The 18,680-nt window shown below is 36.9% G+C and overlaps 1 protein-coding gene across 1 annotated transcript; it reads right to left on the bottom strand.

Annotated features, from left to right (window-relative positions):
- Nucleotides 1-4,050: 4,050 nt before the first annotated feature.
- LOC311169205 (large ribosomal subunit protein eL34-like) lies at nt 4,051-4,404 on the bottom strand (the record flags this gene model as incomplete). Its single annotated transcript, XM_084230980.1, has 1 exon — nt 4,051-4,404. The coding sequence occupies one exon, from the start codon at nt 4,402-4,404 to the stop codon at nt 4,051-4,053; it is 354 nt and encodes a 117-aa protein (XP_084087106.1).
- Nucleotides 4,405-18,680: the final 14,276 nt, after the last annotated feature.

Below are 18,680 nucleotides of genomic sequence, written 5' to 3'. Positions count from 1 at the left end.
CTCGGCGGGACCGGGGCCGGCCACCGCGGCCACGACCACGGCCACGGCCACGGCGAGCCTCAGGGGAGGGAGATCGGGGCCCGCGCAGCCACCTTGCCCGGACTCGCCGCAGCGCGGCAGGGCCCGACCCCTAACGTGGACGGGCGCGGAGGGGACCGGCTGGATCCGGGCTCGCCTGCGCCGGCAGAGTGGGGGCGCCAGCACCAGGGCTGGGAGCGCCGTCCCCGAGGACCCTCCGCCCGGGTGTCTTCCCGCTCAAAGTCTGCTCTGGAAGCCTGTTCTCTCCCCCCACTCGCCTGCGTCTGTCTCTTGCCTTCTTCCCGAAAGGGCCACGGCAAAGACAAGAAGGAACAAGTTATAACACTGCAAAGTGTGTGTGTGTGTGTGTGTGTGTGTGTGTAGGTGGTGAGGTGGGAGAAAATAATGAAAATAAAATGAGCACTATCTGACTATGTAGCATTCACACACACACACACTCACTCCCAGCAGTCCTGCCCCCTCCCCCCGCCCCCAAACAGTCTCCGAGATGTCCAAGTGGAAGTAAATTATAGGTTCAATCCCAAGAGAAAAAATTCACAGCCGGCATCAGTGTTAGCTCCGGGTAACCGAGGCTGCCTCCCGAGTAATTTTTTACTTTTCTAGAGAATGTGGTATCCCCGGCAAAGGCTCGGGAGAAGTAACGTGTTCGGGGGAGACCATTCCTGGGCGCAGCTGGGGCTGCCTCTCAGGAAGGGGGGCCTCTGCAGCTGGACTCCTATCAAGGTGTAATGTGCAGGGACAGGTGCTTCAGGGGCTTGGGGAAACACCACGCTGTGCTGTAATGGATATCCCCGTGCTGACTGAGGGAGAAGGCTTTCCATAAGGACGAGATGGGTTGTTGACTAGGAGAGTGGAAAACAAACTGAATCTTGGGTGTTTCCTGAGGTTCCCCCCTCCCCCCAAGTCCCGCCCCTCCCAGCCGTCACCGAAGCCGCGTCAGAGTCCTCTTCATAGTTCAACATCCTCTCCTTCACTGGCGAGTTGCGTTAAAACGCAGCCGTGGGAGCTGCCTGTCTGCGGAGAACAGACTCTCAGAATCCTCTGGCTACTGCGTAGTCATGGAATATTCTTTTATTTCGAGAGGCCTCTTCCAGTTGGTTCTAATGGGCTCGGGAGTTGCTCGCCTCGCCGCCGATAGGGGGCAGCAGATGCCCTGCGAAGCCCCGGCGACTTGCAGGAAGCGCCCCGGGAATCCGGTTTAATTGAACATTTGAGGTACAATGCAGGACCTGCTGCCTGTTAAGTCCACGGTAGCAGCTCCCGAGCCTCGAGCCTCGGACCTTGGGCGCCTGGGGGTTTCCCTGTGCAAGCAGTGGGCGAGCCATCTGTGCACCAAGCAGTGCTTGTAAACTTAGCGTACAGCATAAATTCATTTGTATGTAAATATTATGATTAATAAAATATACAGGCATTTGAAAGTGTCACAAGCTATTGCAATGTTTGCTTTTTAAGTTGTCTCAATCTATTGATCTAAAATTACGGCCATAGCCTGGATGGTAGTAGTGGTGGGGAAGGCTCTCTCACTCGCTCGCTCTCTTTTGGAAATTTTAAAGGGTTTCTGTGCTGCGAAGCAGTTGGGAAGTACTGCTGACCCATAGCGTTATCTGATGACTGTGGCCAAGACTGCGAGGCATCTAGGAAGGGATGCCGGGAGGACTCGACCACTTCTGTCTGTATGTGTGCCAGCGAGCGCGGTCGGACGTCTGCAGCGCAGCCCCATTCCCAGAGCTCCGAGCTGTGGCAGCTTCCATTGGTTTGAACCTAGAGATTAGTGAGTGGCCGGATTTTCCTGAAAATCTACCTCACTCGGTAGTCCCAGTCCATGAATTTCCAGAATTGTCAAAGAAGCATTATGTATCTACTTCAAAGTCTTATTTCCTCAGGCATGAGCACCTTTCTCCTACATTAAAAACACATTTGTGGTGCAGTAATATGTTTTGCTAAGAAAAGAAAAATCGAATATTAAAGTTTAGAGACTGGGTATTATGGCCATCTCTAAATAGCGTTTAAAAAGTGGTAGCTTCTGAGTTGTCAAAATGAGAAAGTACTTAATAGTAACAAATTTGTGCCCTTGTGTACAAATCTCAAGCACAATTAAAATCCCTCATCAATCTTTGAAGTATCTTTGGAGAGTAGGGAAGAATTGCAGCTTTTAATTTTCTTATAATTATGGACAGATCATATTGATACCTACTTTCAATGTATTTTTTTTTCCCCAACACCATAACAAATTCTAGAAAGGCAGTCATAACTATTAAGGAAATACGGAATTTCAGAGGCACAAATAATTGTCAGGAATTTCATTAACATGCAAAGTTAATATATTGATGTAAGAATATTGAATCTCCCTAAAATAATGGGAAATATTAAAGTACAGTAAAATTTGTAGGAACTGATGGGAGGAAATTTCGAAGCGTGAAAGGAAAGGGCTGACTTTTGTGGCCCAGCTAGGGTAAAGAAAGTGAGTAAATCTTTTGGGGGGGTTTCAAATTGCCCAATAGTTCTCCATCCTGAAGAGCGAATCCTAAAACTGTTGAATAAGGCTATGGGATCACCAAGGATCTGAGAAAATAGTTCTTTGTGCTTAAAGATAAAGGTGAGCAATTTTAAGTTTGCCAACAGCCATCAGATATGTGGATTAAGCACTTGCAAACTGAGCATGAAAACATGTTACCTCCTTGAAAGGAGCAAAAATTGCACGAAGGACCAACCACCAGAAATTTCTTTTAAAAAAGTTTGCCTCAAATTGACAATATGAAATATCAATACTTTCTACTTTTAAAACAATTATTGATATATACCACAACTTGGCTTATTTGTTTTATAACCATGGCATTTTGTACACACAACTATTAACTGGAACATAACTTTCTGATTCTAAAACCCAGGTATTTTACAGCATCTGCAAACCTATTAAGGAACACAAACCCTGGACTCTCACATGTCAGGTGACTGAACAGAAATGGGCAAACTCACCTCTACAATAATTTGAATGACTAAAAATGAAAGAAAAACAGACTCTGCTATGCCACAAAAAATTTCAACCTTGTTTCCTGTGTCCCTCATGATTTATGGAGTTCATAACCTATTTTAAAAATTGCAAAAACTGCATCATTTCTGCTTATAAATTAACAGACGTTCCATTGTTTTTGCTTCACCTGACATTCCATTGACATGGAACTGAATAGTCAATCTAAAATAGGACAGTGAATTAGTTATTACTTAATAAATGTGGGCTGCTTACTATATGATATCTTCAATTACACCTAGTCCAAAGAAGTTTCCAAGTGATAAAAAACATTAAAAGGAGGCTTTAGAGGTGACAAGGACCCACAGATACATGGTAAAATCTCATATAAAACAATTAGCTATTTATAATTATTAGTTCTGTCACTTAATGGTAGGTTTTGATTATAAAGGAATTTTAATTTTATAACTTGCTATAAAATTTGAGGATTTTATTGCATTTCCACAATTATAATGCGCTGTTATGTGAAGAACATGAGTATAAATTGGTCATTTTAATTTAAATAATCAACACCATTCATTTGGTATCTCAGGGGAAGGGAGATTGTTTGGAGATTATGCAATAGTTGGTCCCTAATGCCTCCTGATTGCTTACTCCCTTTTCCCTAATCCAGCAATTCTCAGCTTTTGTTTATGGGGATTGCATATATTGATACTCATTATGTTAGAAATTAAAATTATTTCTTAGTTAACTTTTAATAATGAAAACTTCTTGTATATTAGCACAAATGACATATTTTCATGAAACTAGAAAATTAGAAAAATGTTTTACATCTTGTAATATTTGTCTGTTTTGCAGTCCTTCTCTTGTGACATGGTGGTATACTTTGAAGTATATGAAGAAAATCTGGCCTTGAGAATATATTGTTGGTAAAGTGGGGGAATATTTTAAAGGCTTTTTCAGATAATTGTTCATTTTCTTTGATACTACTCCACAATTCAAGGAATAATTTTTTTTATTATTATTTAAAAAAGCTTCATTTTTTATTTAGCTTTCTGACTCTGTGCTTGGGCCTTCAACACTTTCACAACGATTTTCTGCTCCTCAATAAGAAAAGCCCGCTTGATCCTGTCCCGGACACATTTAGCACACTTGGCGCCACCATAGGCCCCGCTGACATGTTTTTTTGTTTTAGACAGTCTCATAAGGACTTTAGGTCTCACAGCACGAACCCCTCGAAGTTGGCCTGGGCACACACCACATGCAGATTTTGGTGCTTTCCCAACCTCCTTGCTATAAAGGTAAACAATTCTATTGCCTGGGGTGCAGGACAGCCTAGTTTTGTTCGAGGCTGTATTGTAGGAGAGCCTACGGCGATAGGTCAAACTCTGGACCATCCTGAAGGCCTCTAGACTCCGTCCCCGGAAGAGGAAAACTTAAAGGAATACTTTTTTTAATTTTATATAATTTTTTTTATTTTTATATTCCCCATACAATTGCGACCCCCTTATTATGACCCCAATCCCTCCCCTCCCCGCCCCCACCCCCCAAGGGTGTCTCTGGTTCATAGTTGTTTGTTGATTTTGATTTTTACTTTCTTATAGTTATTCTTTTTCCTGGTCCCTTATTTAAGTTTTCTGGATTCCTGCTATGAGTGAGACCATCCCGTATTTTTCTTTTTTCAAGGAATAATTTTTAAAAGTTATTGGCACTGTGAAATCTATTTGTTTTCCTTTTCTGATTGCCTTTTTATTCAGTTTCATTGGTTTACAAATGTGTCCCAATTTACAAAGGGACACAATCTGAACAAAGTTAGCATAAAATGAAATTCCATGTTGCAATATAATTGATTTTTATTCTCACTTTAAAGTAAACAAAAGCTTGCATTCTAAAATGAACAGTTAAAACTATCGATTTAAAAAATTGTTTTTATTGAGTTATAATTGGCCAATACCAATTATATAAATTTAAGGTGTACGTGTTGATTTGATACATTGCAATATGGAATTTAAATCCATGTCAGTACATGTTTTGTTGCACTAAAATTCGATGGTCGGTTGACTGGACCTTTTTATCCAGACATCCAGGCATGATTTGTACTCATTATCATGCTCTGATCATTTGGGACCTACTGGTTTCCTGAATTATTCAGATCTTCTAAATGTTGACTCATTGCATCCTATACTATCAAAAATAGCATATAAATTCATTTTATCACTGATTTAATCAGGAAAAAATTTTACATATTAAAATATAAACTTTCCAAATTTTAAATTTTTATTGCAAGTTCAAATTTTGTCACTGGCAAGATATATGGTTGGTTATTGAAGTGAAAGCTTCAGTTTGTTTATTTCTGAGAAAATACCTGCTTATATTCAAGTCCAAATTACGATAGTTCGTCAGTTTTAAATAAAAATGCTACTCTATAAAAAAAATGGTGAGTTGAACTTGAAAACTCACTGCGACTGTCCTTTTCCTTAAGCTGACCATTTTATTTCTGTATGTAACAAATGCTTTGTGTATCCCTCTTATTTTGTCCCACAGAATATTACAGACATGCCCTGAATGGTCAGGATTGAATAAAATTAATTATTTTACTGCTTTATGGACATTCTTATGTGAAAATGACTTTTCTTCTTTTTTTTAATTAACCATGTGTGTGTGTGTGTGTGATGACTTGCTTTGTGTTGAGGCAGCCACATTTTTGCTCACTGTCAGTGAAAACATCAACACAGTGAAAAAGGCAGATAGCATTTTGATATTTGAAAGTTTTAATTATCATAAAATTCCTGAAAAGGTCTTGCGGATCTCCAGGGGCCCTACTTTGAGAATCACTCCTAGACTGTAGTAGTTATTTGGTCATTCGCTTGCGACTTAAGTACATGATATCTTATTCTGTTAGTTTTCTTCTGCTGTCTACAAATTTAATCTCCCTGATTAGAAACAGGATCATTTACGGTATTTGTGTCCTGAGGAATGTTGCAGTCCCTGGCACTCAGTACAGTTAATTGGTGATTGCTTGACTGACACATTGGAATTAGTAGTTCATGTACACTATTAAGTTATCACATACCACATCCTGGTTAGTTTTGCTTTCTTAACTTACCTGACTAAATGAGATCAACGATTTTGGGGGAATGTGCTTGATCAGAGGAAGGAAAGGAGCATTTTTCATGGAGTTACGATTTTTCCACTTAATATCACTGGCGGCCATGTTCATGTGTGTTCCATTTTAGCTATTTCCATTGCTGATACTCAGGACATGACTTCACATAACCAGTGTGTAAGAATTCAAGTCCAGTTTGTGATACATTTAAAATATTGCAATTACTAGTATCACCAGAGGGATGCCTTCTAACAGTAAACAGACAAGGCTTTCAGCTTGTCCAATTTGTATGGACAAGCTGAACAGCACAGCTGAGCTTTGGACAGTTCATTAGTTCTACCCCTGTGGGTCATGCAATCTTCTTAAATATGTAAGGAAGTTCTGTTGCCTGAGAAGTCACAAATAAGTCTACTATAAAGAACAAAAAAATCCCTGTATTTTGCATAGATCGTACCCCTAATCTTTACTACTAGAAATAGTATAGTGGCAGAATCATCCCTAAATCCAGAAAGGAGAAGTGAGCTTGTGCAGGCAATTTATTATGGGGGGGCAAAACCTAAGTTTTAGTATGTGATATTGCTTATCTTTTTGTAGATAAATTTGCTGAGAATAACTCATCATACATGTGATTCAGTGGTATTAAAGAGAGACCAAGAAAGTAAGTGAAGATCTACCATGTACATTCTTTGAATATGATTAAGAGTTAGATTTGAACTTGCTCAGTAGTAGGTGTATTTACCAAGTGTATTACCAAGAAAGTAATATTTCAAATGTCAATATTTCACTAGAATGTTCTTCTAGAAAGAGACATGTCTAACATGGTAGCCTCTAGCCACATATGAAATGTTGCTAGTACAACCGAAGTAATTGATTTTTAATTTTATTTCATTTTAATCACTTAAATTTCAAAACAGATTCTCAATTTAGTTTTAAGAAATGTTAATTGTGGTTAGAAATTTTGGGGCATGTTAGTCACTTTTCAACAGTAAATATTATGAAATCTAAATACCATCAAGTATTTTCAAGAAAATTTAACAACTAAATTGAGGTGTGCTGCAAATATAAAATTCATATCTGATTTCTATGATTTAATATAATAAAAGTATTAAAAGATCTCAGTTATTGTTTTATACTGAGTACATGTTAAAATGATAGAATTTGGATATATTGGGTTAAATAAAATATATTATTAAAATTTATGTTGGCTATTTTCTTGTACTGTTTTCTTTTTTCACTGAAGCTCCCAGATAATTTTAAATTGCATATTTATTTCTTATGTTTCTATTGGACAGAGCTGTTATAGATCACTTACTTTCCTTCTACCTATGTGGATAAGAAGGCAGATAAAAAATATTATGTCTAAATTTCATGCTCATGTGAGATGTAGATTTATTCAAAGCAATTGATAGTCAAAAATTTATTGTGTATCTGGTTAGCATACTTCAAAGGTTTGTATACTAACTCACTATTGTTTTAAAATTTCTGTATTATGCAGTACCTGATCTATTTTGCATTCTGGGAATTATTTTTATAAACTTTATTTTTTTGGCCAGTTTTAGGTTACAACAAAATTGGGTAGAAAGTTCAGAGTTCTCATAAATCCTTCACCTCCACAAAGGCACAGATTTCTCCACCACCACCATCCTGTACCAGATACATTCGTTACAATTGATGAACCTACTTTGACACATCTTATTACCCCAAATCCACAGTTTACATTAAGTTTCATTCTTGGTTTTTACATTCTTTGATAAATGAATCATTTTTAGATATGCATGTTTTGTATGACGTCTCTATTTTTTCGTAGTCATTCTTGCTTTTTAAATGGAATGGAACTAAGAGTATTCAATGGTGTAAAAATCACTCTTTTTCTGATTAAAATATATTGTAGAAAATTTGAAAATACAAAATATTGTTTTACAAAATAAAAGCTATAAACATGGTCTTAGCACTCAGAAAAAAATCAACTAATAATTTGTTTTTAGTTTTTTTCTCTCTGTAAGCATTCATTATAATTATTCTGTAATATAGTTTAATAACTCTCTAATCACTTTATGGCATCTTCTCTGAAGTAATTATTTTTTGACACGGGTAAAGTACCTGAACAATATTTCCATTATATGTGTGTACCGTTATTTGTTTTACCAATCCCCACTGTGATTATACCTGAATATGAATTTCTTTTACATTGTGATTATTTCTCTTGGACACACAGGACTGTGTCCTAAGGAGGTTTGTGTCAAAGGGTGAAAGCATTAAGACTTCAGATAGACATTTTCGAGTTGTCATTCAAAAAGGTTATAAACGAGAGCACAATTTTTGTAACATATCCCCAATTGTGTATTATGATTAAAAATATTTATAAATATTAGAGGCAAATATTTTTTACTGTTTCAATTTATATTTTTTATTACTAATGATACTGAACATTAAAAAAATATGTTTAACAAGAGCCTTTCTTTTGAATTGTCTACTCAAGACTGGCCTTTGCTCAGCTTTTGCTATTTAGGAATTTATCTTTTCTTACTTGTGAGACATTGACATATAGAGATATTAACCATTTACCTACCATTAAAGTTGAAAATTACTTTCCCATGCTTCCCATGTTTGCTTTTAATTATATTTACATATTTAACACAGAATTTTAACTTTTTTTTAGCCCACATAGCAATCTCTTTTTTTTTTTTGTTATTGTAATCCAGTATGGTAACACAATAATTACTTGTATTTTAAATAGGTCTTTATTTTAAAAATAGTCCATTTTACTTTATTTGGGGTTTATTTTGGTGCATTTATGAGGTAGAAGATCTAACTTCATTAATTTTTCAAATAGCTAGCCAATAAATAACCATTTGTAAAATAAGCATCATACCCACTTTTAAAAAATAATGCCTTAATATGTGCTAAATTCATAACGATGCTATAATCTGTTTCGGATCCATTCATCTGCTTTTTTTCAGTTTGAGATTTTAATTTATACAACTTAAAAGTTAATTGTGAGGAAATATATCTTTGTAACTGTAAAATTAATTTAGAGATAAATATGAGTGGTTTTATATATGTGTTCTTTTCAATTGGACAATGTAATTAGTGTTTTGCAGAAAATTTGTGATATTTCACAGTAAACGCATTTTAAAAAATCTGGTTTTGAAGAGTAGTTGTTTGCATCATTTAATAATAGGGAAAGGATTTTGATAAGTAGAAAGCAGAATGAGGGCATGGAATACAATGCTTATAGTACATAAAAGAAATTGGCAACTTAAAATGGACTTTCTATAATTTTTTTTGTATAGGTCTTTCACCTCTTTTGTTAGGTTTATTCCCAAGTATTTGATATTTTTTGTTTCAATTATAAAAGGGATGGTTTTCTTGATTTCTTCTTCAGATTGATAGTTTGCCTATAGGAAGGCTACTGATTTTTATGTGTTGATTTTGTATCCTGCTACTTTACTGAACTGGTTGATTATTTTGAATAGTTTTTCTGTGGACTTTTTATGGTTCTCTATGTATATTAATTATATCGTCTGCAAATAGTGATAATTTTACTTCTTCTTTCCCTAGTTGGGTTCTTTGTATGTCTTTCTCTTGTCTTATTGCCCTGGCTAGGACCTCCAGTATTATATTGAAGAGCAGTGGTGAGAGAGGGCATCCTTGTCTTGTTCCTGATCTTAAAGGAAAGGCCTTCAGCTTTTCTCCATTGAGAATAATATTGGCAGTGGATTTGTCATATATGGCTTTTATCATGTTAAGGTATGTTCCTTCTCTCCCGAGAATTTCAAGGGCCCTCATCATAAATGGATGTTGGATTTTGTTGAACACTTTCTCAGCATCTATTGATATGATCATACGGTTTTTATTTTTCTTTTTGTTGAGGTGTTGGATTACACTGATCGATTTTTCTTATGTTGAACCATCCTTGTTCCTCTGGGGTGAATCCTTAAAATGGACTTTCTAAATGAAGGAACGTAAACCAAGGATGAGAGGAGAAAGATGGGAAAGAAGATAATGGAAACAATAAAACAAAAGGAAATGTAACAAAATTAGATCATGAGCAGATAATGGAAAAGCCAGCTGAATTTGTAAAGGAAAAAAAAGTAGGGGGGAGGAAGAGAGAAATTTTGAAAACTGACTCAAGCATCAGATGGCACAGAGCTGCTTTTAATTTTATATTAATGCATAAATAAAGGAGGAGCTAAAAGCAAGGGGAAAATATTTTATTTTAGAAGCCTCAATTTGATACATTTAGAGAACTATTTTTCATGTAAAACATAAACATTGTTTTCAGAATTTAATTTAAAACCCTGTACCTAGATTTTCAATATACATATTTCATTATTTGAACACAGAAAAATTTTGGAGCTTTTCTTCATGCTTTATAATTTAATATCTGAAAATGTCTGGTCTTATTGAAGTAGTTTTTGTTTGATAGGTGAAAGTGAATTCTAGTTCATTTGTTATATCTGTATATCTGGCAACTTTCCACTTAATGTCTAGTTGTTTGGGGGAGGGGCAAATAAAAAACATACAGAACTAGATTACTAATATTTAGCTAAACAGGAAAAAACCAGAATACTTGACATTTATGTTAAAGAAAGTGAAATATAAAATATGGGTTTAAGATTCTCTACTGAGACTGCAATAGCAAATTCCCACATTTCTTCCTGAAGGTGGCAGTATTTAGTGACTAAATCAGTGACTTTGAGCTAATTTACTGTATCAAGAGCTAGAGCTCTATGAAGGTGTCATTTTGTGATTTGAAAGTCCCTTTAACAAGACTTTCCTATTTTTTGGTTTGAGTTATATACCTGTGAGGACACATGCTTCCTTGACCAATGACTGGTTCGGAGAGCGTAGGTGCTCAGATGCAAGATGAGGGGGGGAGGGGAAGGGAGGAGGGGAAGGGGGAGGGGATATTTTTGTTGACTTTGGAGAGATAAGGAAAGGAGTGAGGGAAGGAGGGGAGGGAGAATACGGTATTAAATATATGCTCTAGTTCAAAGTAGCAAATGTAAAGAAACTAGAAGTCAAATTGTGTGTTTTATGATTGTCAATTGCCATATTTAAGTGAATGGCCAGTTATTACTGTTATTTTTCTTAAGAGACAAGCAATTTTTTCCTAATGTCTCATAGGTGAAATAACTGTATAAACAAAACTTTATTTTTTCCAGTAATCATCACACTGTTAAAAGAAGGAAACATTAATTTTGGAGCAAATAGATTAACAATTAAAAGAAAATGAATTTAAAGAACCAAATTCTATGAGGAATTATGTATATATGTATATACATAATGTACATACATGTATATACATTATATATGTATTAATATATGGAGAACTAAATACAAATAATATACAAAAGATTTAATACAGCCACTGCAGCACGAGTTCTATACCCCGCGCCAGCAAGAGAGAAACCCATATGGTGCCGCAGACCCGTCCTGTCTCACTGTTGTTGCCCTCAGCAGTGTTTTCGGTCAGTCTGCCTGTTCTGTTCCCCACTCTGTCTCTGGTGAATCCTCTCACCCTCCGCACCTCTGGCCTGTACCCCAGCTCTTGTATGTGTAAATAAATAAATAATTAAAAAATATTTAATACAGGTGAGCAAAACTGATCTGAAGAGTGACTGGCAAAATGACAATACCGTTTAAATAACCAATAAACATTAATAGGGTAGATTGATGTCAGAAGTTTATTTTCATTTATTTTGATTGGTTACAGCCACATTAAACTGAAAACGGAGTGACTTATTTTAGCACTGTTTATTACATAAAATATCTAGATTATAGTTCTTACAAAGAAATTTGAAACTGCAAACCCCCAAGAGATGCTGGGAATCGTAGTCCTCTGAAAATTGTCATCAAGAATAGAAACCTTATTGGAGTAGCAGCATTATCATATTTAGTTGACAGTATTAAAAAAATTCTATTGAAAATAAAATATTTCTCCTCCAGTTTTTCATCAATTCAGTGTCAAAACACACCTCAATAGAATTGTAAGTGCTTTTATACATAATTATACCAATGTTTACTTTTTTCTCTTTTCTATTCCAACAATATAAATTGTGCCAATTTATGCTGACATTCCTTTTATGCATTGCACAAAGTTTTTGCTAGTTTTTCAAGATCTCAGTCTTTATGTTTAAAGATACATATTTTCTCATACATCCCGGTCACTAGTCAATATTCTTCTTGATTTTAATAGATTTCAAGCACAATAAAATTTTTAATACCACCGCCCCCCAAAATACTCTTCTTGAATCATAGATATTTACTAGGCTGTCCCTTTTCTCTTCTTTCCTGTTCTCTACAATTGACATCTGCTACATCTATGTCCACTTTTATCAGCAGAAACTACCTTATTAAATTATTTACTTTTTAAGAGCTGTTAAAATTTAGTTCACAGCAAAATTAAGCAGAAAGTACCAGGTTTCAATGATCCCTTTGTCCCACATATGTACAACCCTACCCCACTATCAGCACCCCTGCAGCAAAGTGATAACAACAAATAAGCCTATATTGAAACATCATTGTCACCTGAAGTCCTGTTAACATTAGGGGCAGCTCTTGGTTTTGCACAGTCCATGAGTTTTGACAAATGCATAATGACATGTATCCCCCATTGTAGTATCATACAGAATAGTTTCACTGTCCTAAAATTCCTCTGTGCTTTGTTTATTCATTTCTCCCACCCATCTGGCTCCTGGCAATTACTAATCCTTTTACTGTCTTCATAATTTTATTTTTTTCTGGAATGTCATATAGTTTGAGTTATATGGTATGTTGCCCTTTTAGATTAGCTTCTTTCACTTAATAATACATTTTTAAGTTTCCTCCGTGTTGTTTCATGGCTTCATTTTTTTTTTTAGGACTGAATAATATTCCACGGTCTGGATGTACCTCAGTTTATTACACAGTGACCTACTGAGAGACATCTTGTTTGCTTCTGTTTTGGCAATTACAAATTCAAGTGGTTAAAATATCTGTGTGCATGTTTTTGTGTGAACACTCATTTCAGCTCCGTTGGGTAAATAAAGAACTAATAAATAATATAAAAAAGAACACTGAAAATGGAGCCATCTGGAGTCTGGGTAAAAACCAGTCTGGAAACTGTTGACAGTGGGACCTCAGGCATGTGCAGACATCTTGGAGTGCAAGCATTCCACCTCTGAGAAGAAAATGAAACAATGCAGCCATGCCAGAGAGAGCCCAGGATTAAAATCACCACTTGACACACCTATCCACCTATTAGAAGGACTCTGAGGGAAATCCTCATTTGCATAAAGAGAATCTGAGTGTCAACTCTCTTGCTTTTAGTGTATATGTAAGCACTCCTCACTCCGTGTCACTGGAATATAGTTCTAATGCTTCTTGGGTCTGTGTCTTCAAAACTACAGTATTCTTTTTTTTTTTAATTTTTAATTTTATTTTTATTATTTTTTTTTATTTCTAAACAATATTTGCTTCCCCCCACCCCCTCAGATTGAGACCCCATAGAATTTCCTTCCCCAAGGCACCCGTGCACCATCACCACAGTCCCCTGTGCTCCTCCCTCCCTCCCTCTGATCCCTCTCCCTCCTCCTCCCCTGCAGGATGTCTCTGATTTATAGTTGTTTTTGCTTTGTTGTGCAAAACTACAGTATTCTTAAAGCCCCAAATGGTTTTTTCTTTGCTATAACTAGGCCAACCTTCGGTTTCTTGGTCTTGTAAGACTATACGTAGGTTTTTTTTTTTTTTTTAAGATTTATTTATTTATTTGTTTATACATGCACTGGATACAGTCAGAAGCCTGGGAGGGCGAGAGAATTCACCAGAGCCAGAGCGGGGAGCAGAGCAGGCAGAAGGAGCGAAGTACACTGCTGAGGGGAGCAGCGGGCGGCAGGAGAGGTCTGAGCGCCATGTGGGACCCTCCTCCGGTGGCCGGGGAGCAGCCGGGGATCGAACCAGCGCTGCAGAGGCTGCGGGCAGCTTCGCAACCCAGCGCTCAACTGCTGCGCCACCGGGGAGGCCCAAGACTATACGTAGTTTTATAAGAAACTGCCAAACTGTATTCTATTTTGCATTCTCACCAGCAATGAATGAGAGTTCCTCTTGTTCTGTAACAGTATTTGGTGGGGTTAGTGTTTTGGATCTTGTCATTATAATGGATGTACGGTGGCATCTCGTTTTAATGTGTCCTTTCTAGTGACATAGGATGCTGAATATATTTTTCAATATAATAAATGTTTATTATTGTCAGCATTTTGATACTTAGGCTCAGTATTTTGTTAAAGTCATAGACCTTCATTTTTTTAGGATAAAACATAGGAGTCAAATTTTGTGTCTAGGGGTAGATGTATGCATAACTTTATGGGAAATTGCCAAGGATTATTGCAAAGTGATTATGCATGTCCCTGGAATTTGGGTCTGCCTACTCACTGCTCATGAGCCAAAACTCTACAAACAGGAGTTGGTGGGAGGAATTCAGGTTTAATCAGCAGCTGGCAAACCTGAGGACATGGGTACTGTCTTAACAGTCACTTACCTGAATTATGGAAAAGCAGAGACTTACATGGGGGTGAACTAAGGAAATGGAGAGAATTATAGGTCTGCATTAGCAGGATCTCAGCAAAATAGGCAGAGGTTTCTAGGAGCTGCAATCACACCCCTTTTTCTTCCAAGTTTTCTTTCTAACTGGATCTGTTATGGTACAGGTTGTGTGGTTTTTTTCTATGGCAATGAGGGCATGATTTAACCCTTATGTTATTTCTACCTCCATCTTGGTTTTAGTAGGTCTTACTTGGATTTCTGGTTTTGTCTACAAGAAAAGATAAGCAGGATCAGAGCAAGACAAACAGAGCAAGGATAAGGAACATATGGCTGCCAGGCCAGACTGCCTCCTCTGTCTATATTTTGCTCCTTATTCATGACAGGCAATAGGTGTAAGTTGTTCTTCTGGAACTATTTCCTGCTAACTAGGGTACAGTTTAGAGTTTAGAGGGCTTAAGGAGGAGTAGACTCTTTCCCTATCTAATGAGATGTTACTAGTTGCCAGAGATGATATACCCAGTTGTTCAGACCCTTGTGTTACAATTTATTGGAAGTTTTAATGTCTCCAGCCTTTTTATTTTTTTTTATTTTTTAAAGATTTATTTGTTCATACAAGAACTGGGGTACAGGCCAGAGATGCGGGGGGTGAGAGGATTCACCAGAGACTGAGTGGGGAACAGAATAGGCAGATTGACCAAAGTACACTGCTGAGGGGAGCAGTGGGTGAGTCAGGAGAGGTCTACTGCACCATGTGGGTTGCTCCCTGGCCTGCAGAGGCTGTGGATCTCTTCATAGTGCCGTGCTTAACCCCTTGTGCCACCAGGGAGGCCCTGTCTCCAGGCTTTTGGAGACAAAGAGAAGTAGTTATTCAGGAGAGAAAGGACAAAGACCAAAAGAAGTTGCATACTATAGTAACCGTGACTTGGGGCTGAGTAAAGTTCCCACACTTCCAAAGCAATTAGAAAAAAACTGTTTATAGTATTAGTCCAGTGTTAAGATATAATTTTTTTAAGGTGTCCTATTTGGTGAGTTGTTTGTTCAAATTTGCCGGCTGTTTATTAATTAGTTTTTAAAATTATTGAATTGTATAAGTCTCAAAAATATATATCTTGGATATTAATCCCTAGTTAGTTATGCATTATGTAAATATTTCTCCTATTCAGTAGGGTGCCCTTTTAATCATCTTGTATTCTCTTTTATTCTATTGAAGTTTTACAACAAGGTAATTCCTATTTTTTATTTTTGTTTCTAATTCCCTCTTTATAGAGGTTGAGTCTATGTATTTTATTGTTGCAGGTCTTATATCAAAATACTTAATCCATTTGACGTTTATTTTTGTGTGTGGGGTTAGCAAGTTATCCAACTTCATTTTCATGTGTGACTTTACAATTTTCCCAGTGCCATTTATTAGACTGCCCTTCGTAGCTACTTTATCATAGATTATGTGCTGGTATGCACATGGATTTATTTCTGAGCTTTTGATTCTATTCCATTGATCCATGCATCTGTTTTTGTGCCAATACCATATTGTTTTTAGTATTATTGTTTTGCAGTAATTTTTGAAGTCAAGTAACATAATACCTCCATTTATCTCTTTTTTTCATGGCTGCTTTTAAAATTCATAGCCCATTGTGCTTCTATATAAATTGCAATTTTTTGTTCTCTTTCTTTGGAAAAAAAAAAAAGAGAAGGTGTGTGTGTTAAATTTGCTTATCACTTTAGGGAGGATAGTCATTTTGGTTATATTAATTCTCCCAATCCATGTGCTTGGAATATACTTCTAATACCTTGTGTTATTACCTAAGACCTTTAGTGACATCTTGTAGGTCTCATTGTATAGGACTTTCACCTCCCTTAAGTTCATCCTGAAATATGTAATTCTTTTTGAGACAATTATAAATGGAGTTATTTTCTTCATTTCTTCTTATTATTTATTGTTTGTATATAAAAGGCTATGAGTTTTTTATTTTTTATATTAATTTTTTTATTTTTTACATCATTGTTTATTTTTATTTATTTATTATTTATTTATTTTTTAAATAATAAGTTTTATTTTTATATTCCCCCATACAATTGCAAATGCCCCATTCTGACCCCAATCCTTCCCCTCCCGCCCCCCACCCCCCAAAAAGTGTCTCTGGTTCATAGTTTTTTGTTGATTTTGATTTTCACTTTCTTATATTCATTTTCCTGGTCCCTTATTTAAGTTTTCTAGATTCCTGCTATGAGTGAGACCATCCGGTATTTTTCTTTTTCTTTTTGGCTTATTTCACTGAGCATGATCCCTTCCAGCGCCATCCATGTTGCTGCAAATTGCATGTGTTTATCTTTTTTGAATGCTGAGTAATATTCCATGGTATATATGTACCACATCTTCTTGATCCAGTCATCTATTTTTGGGCATTTGGGCTGTTTCCAAAGCTTAGCTATTGTAAACAGTGCTGCTATAAACATAGGGGTGCAGGTGTTCTTTGGAATTGATGTTTCTGTGTCCTTTGGGTAAATACCTAGGAGTGGAATTGCTGGATCATATGGAAGCTCTATGTTTAGTAGGTCCAGAAATCTCCACACAGCTCTCCATAGTGGTTGTACCAGTTTGCACTCCCACCAACAGTGCAGAAAAGTTCCTTTTTCTCCACACCCTCGCCAACATTTGTTGTTGCTAGTTTTTTTAATATGTGCCATTCTCACTGGTGTGAGATGGTATCTCATGGTAGTTTTGATTTGCATTTCCCTGATGGCAAGTAATGTTGAACATTTTTTCATATGTCTGTTGGCCATTTACATTTCTTCTTCAGAGAAGTTTCTTTTTAGCTCTTCTGCCCATTTTTTGACTGGATTATTTTCTTTGTTGTTGTTGAGTCTCATCAGCTCTTTGCAGATTTTTGTGATCAGTCCTTTATCATTAGTGTTGGGTGCAATATTTGCTTTCCCCCCACCCCCTCAGGTGTAGTCCCCATAGAGTTTCCTTCACCAATGCACCCGTGCAACATCACCTAAGGCTTTGAGTTTTTAAAGTTGAATTGTAACCTGAAACTTTGCTGTATGTATTTCTAATAACTTTTTTTTTTAAAGATTTATTTATTCATTTATACAAGCACTGGGTACAGTCAGAAGCCGGGAGGGTGAGAGAATTCACCAGAGCCAGAGTGGGGAGCAGAACAGGCAGACTGACGAAGCACACTGCTGAGGGGAGCAGCAGGCGCTGCAGGAGAGGTCTGCTCACCATGTGGGACCCTCGCCCAGTGGCCGGGGATTGAACCGGTGCTGCAGAGGCTGCGGGCAGCCTTGCAGCCCAGCGCTCAACCGCTGCGTCACCGGGGAGGCCCCTAATAACTTTTGATGGATTCCTCAAAATTTTTCATATATAATATCATATCATTTGCAAATAGTAATAGTTTCTTCTTTCCCAGCTTAGATTTCCGTTATTTCTGGTGTTTTTCTGACAGCTCTTGCCAAAACCTCTAGTACTAAGTAAAATATAAGTCGTGACAATTGGAATCTTTGTCTTGTTTCCAATCTTAGGTGGAAAGCTTTCAGTTTTTTTTTAATCATTAAATATTATATTGGCTGATGGTTTGTGATATATAGCCTTTATTGTATTTGTTCCTTCTATTCCCATTTTCTTTAGAGTTTTATCAATAGTGGCTGCTGAATTATGTCAAGTGCTTGCTTTGCATTTATTGCTATTTTCATATGATTTTATCTTTACTTTTGATGATATGATGTATTTTAATTCTCATAATTATTGAAACTGTTTTGGGTCCCAATATTTAGTCTATTCTTGAGACTGTTACATGAACACTTGAAAGGAAACCTATAATATAAGCTTTTTCCTCTTGCAAAACTGAAACACTATGCTCTTAGAACATATCCTTCTCCCCTCAGGAACCCTTAGCAACCACCCTTCTGTTTTCTGTTTCCATGATTTTGTCTACTCCGAATATCTCATCTAAGTGGAACCATACAGTATTTTTCCTTTGTGACTCTCTGGCTTTTTTGCGTACCTTGTCATGTGACCATTTCAAAGCGGGAGGGATG

The sequence above is a fragment of the Talpa europaea genome (assembly GCF_964194135.1).
Source record: "Talpa europaea genome assembly, chromosome: 4".
In the NCBI taxonomy this organism is placed as follows: domain Eukaryota; kingdom Metazoa; phylum Chordata; class Mammalia; order Eulipotyphla; family Talpidae; genus Talpa; species Talpa europaea.
This window is presented reverse-complemented; position numbering and strand designations above follow the sequence as displayed.